This window comes from Charadrius vociferus, unplaced genomic scaffold (assembly GCF_000708025.1).
Source record: "Charadrius vociferus isolate BGI_N301 unplaced genomic scaffold, ASM70802v2 scaffold698, whole genome shotgun sequence".
In the NCBI taxonomy this organism is placed as follows: domain Eukaryota; kingdom Metazoa; phylum Chordata; class Aves; order Charadriiformes; family Charadriidae; genus Charadrius; species Charadrius vociferus.
In genome coordinates, this window is record NW_009649598.1 from 380,599 (window position 1) to 383,535 (window position 2,937).

At 62.5% G+C, this 2,937-nt stretch overlaps 1 protein-coding gene across 1 annotated transcript in view; it reads left to right on the plus strand.

Annotated features, from left to right (window-relative positions):
• Nucleotides 1–2,937, plus strand: part of INTS3 (integrator complex subunit 3) — a 49,406-nt gene that overhangs the window by 43,125 nt on the left and 3,344 nt on the right. Inside the window, exons 24-26 of the mRNA XM_009890464.1 lie at nt 844–919; nt 2,554–2,667; nt 2,769–2,817. Coding sequence (XP_009888766.1) covers nt 844–919; nt 2,554–2,667; nt 2,769–2,817 — 239 coding nt within the window. The remainder of the gene's footprint in view (nt 1–843; nt 920–2,553; nt 2,668–2,768; nt 2,818–2,937) is intronic.

Genomic DNA, 2,937 nt, shown 5'->3' on the forward strand with positions numbered 1-2,937 from the left:
CAGGTCGGCGTGCCGTGGGGCTCCCCGTGCCTCCAGCACCCCGAGCAGGCTCTACCCAGAGGCCGAGGAGAAGGTAGACGAGACCCAAAATGCGCTCTGTAGCTGAGCCCGTCAGCGCAGGAGCGAGGAACGGTGTTCCCCAACTCCGGTGCAGCCCAGGCGGGCTCTCCCCGTGCTTCCCATCCCTCTGCCTCCGCTTCCACCTCACCCGGGGATGAAGGGGGTGAGTCAGTGCAGGAAACGCTACGCGTCTGGGTAGTGTCAGCTCCTCTCCTGCAGACCGGGGATGCTCCAGGGCCCCCGAGCAGAGAGGTCTGGGGTTGGCGGAGCTTTCCCAGCAGGCTGCCCAGCCCTCCCCGCTGCTCGTCCCTGGGTGGGCTTTGCGCATCCATCGGGCAAAAAAACCTACGTCTGAGAGCTCCTGGAGCCCGAGGAGCGGGTCCCCGGCGCTTACGTGGCTGCTGAGCTCTCCGAACAGGGCGACAGCGTCCCACCCGCCCTGGCCGCAGCCTGCGGGGATCTGCTCTCTGTCCCGCGTGACACTTGCTCCCCGGTCTGGGTGTTGATGTGTGAAACCATTAACCTCTCATTACTACTTCGCCTCTTCTGGGCCGTCGCAACAGCTGCCTCTCCCCGGAGCTGCTTAACCCGGCGCTGATTTATGAGCCACCTGCAGCCCACGGGGGTTCCGGGACTCCCCGCTGGATCCCTGCGGAGATGGCTGATGTCGGCAGAGCAGCGGCTTCCCTGCTTGCTCTCCGGACCTGCCTGGTGGTCCCCAGCGTAAAGAGAGCTTCCGCAGAACCCGAGCGTGCCGCTAACCCCATTTTCTTTACCACCCAGTTGCAGGAGCTGGTGTGCCACGTGATGATGGGGAACCTCGTCATGTTTCGGAAAGACTCGGTGCTGAACATCCTGAGTGAGTAGCGCTGCTGCAGGCGCGAGCGCATCTCAGGGGAGGGCGGGAGTGAAAGCAGAGCGCTGGATCAAGTTGGACAGGAATTCATCCAGGCAGGTTTTGAATATCTCCAGAGAGGCAACTCCACAACCTCTTTGGGCAGCCTGTTCCAGTGCTCTGTCACCCTCAAAGTAAAGAAGCTTTTCCTCCTGTTGAGATGGAACTTCCTGTCGTAGGAAGAGCCCCGCAGGAGCTGGCGGCTTACCCGGCATCCGAGAGAGGCTTTTGGGCCGGCCGTGTTACGCCGAGGTCTGGATTTCCTTCTGGTGTTATTGCCGCTGCTTAAAGGATCACTGCCCTAAACCGGATTGTTAAGATTTGAGCTGTGTGATCCAAGCTGTGCGCTCGGATGGATTTTACCAGGCTGGTTTTGGAGCGCTGGCCCTCCGCGGTGCCAGGCAAAGAGTAATCCGGTGCTCCGCACATCCGCAGCGTGGCCGGGCAGAGGAAAAAAAAAACTAAGCGAGAAAGAGAAAAGTCCTGAAATCTCCCGCAGCTCTGCAACTTCTCCACGTGGTCCCAGCTGCTGCGTCTTTTGGGGATGTGAACTTGTCCCGGCGCAAACCCGTGGCCAGTGCTGCGCAGTCGTGATGCGGCCACCTTTCTGGGGACGGCCGTAACCTCTTCTCCCGGCACGGCAGGGGTGAGGGCAGCTGGGAGGGGATGGCAAAAAGGCAGTCAGAAAGGTTGGAATTGGGAATTCCCTTCGTTTTCTGTGGACTGTGACATCCCGAGAGCAAAAAGGGCCTCGCTGCTGTTTAGTCTGACCCTTGGACCACCCTGAATTACCGCAGTAAGCTCCCGGCCCTTTGCCAGGACCGCGGTTCCTGTAGCCGCTGCGTGGGTGCCCGTCACCTCTCCCTCGTGGCATTCCTCCCAGCATCACCCGTGGCTCACCCAGTTCCCCTTGTCGCTTTTTAACTGGACTTCGGCTTGCATCTGTGCGCGCCGCTGACTCTGGGGCGGCGGGAGAGCCCTTCCGGTCTCCAGCCGACGCTGCGGTTTGCCCACGTGTGCCCTGTGGCTCCTGCCCGGCGGCGGGAGCCGGAGGGAGCCGTTTTGGGCAGAGCCACCGCGGTGAGCTCGGTGCACCGGGGGCGCAGCAAGTGCTTCCGGAGAGAAACCCCGTCGCCCTCATCCCATGGCTGCTTAGATCCAGCTTTGGCGTTACACAAGCCGCAAGCAGCGGGCTAAGCCCATTAATTAAAGAGCCTCGTTAATTCTCTTCCTCTGAGCCCCGAGCAGCTGCTTTAGTGACTTTGCAGCTCTGCCACCCGTACCTCCGCTGGCAGAGCCTTCCCCGGCTCCCGGAGCCCCTTCTCGGCCTCGGCACGCACGCGACTGCCTGTGCTGCTCATGGTGTGGTGCGAACCCCGACACGCAGCGGGTTTTGGGGCTCTGTGCCCTTCTCCAGTGCCCTACTCCGGGCTGGAGGGGTGGGTGTAACACCGGGCAGGAGCAACGCTGTCCCTGGGTGCAGCCGGACTTGGCAGAGGAGCTGCGGCCGAGCTGTCTGCGGTGGCGCTGGCACGTCCCTGCCCTTCCTCCAGGCTGCCGTGCCGGCTCCCCTCACCATCCTGTGCTTTCCCCTTTAGTTCAAAGCCTGGACTGGGAGACCTTTGAGCAATACTGCACCTGGCAGCTCTTCCTGGCGCACAGCATTCCTCTGGAGACCATCATCCCCATCCTGCAGCACCTCAAATACAAAGGTGAGCTGTCCCCGTCCCCACCGCAACCACCACGGGAGAAGGGCGGCGCTGGGCCGCGGCGCCCACGAGCTCCTGCGCTGAGGATATCCTTTCCTTTGCAGAGCACCCTGAGGCGTTATCCTGCCTGCTGCTGCAGCTGAGGCGAGAGAAGTAAGTGCCGCCGAGCGCAGGGCTTGCGCGACCCTCTGCAGAGGGTCCTTGTGGCCGCCGGCTTGTGGGGCTGCCCCTGGCACGCTGCGGCTGGTGGCTTTCTCGAGCATCGTCGCCGTG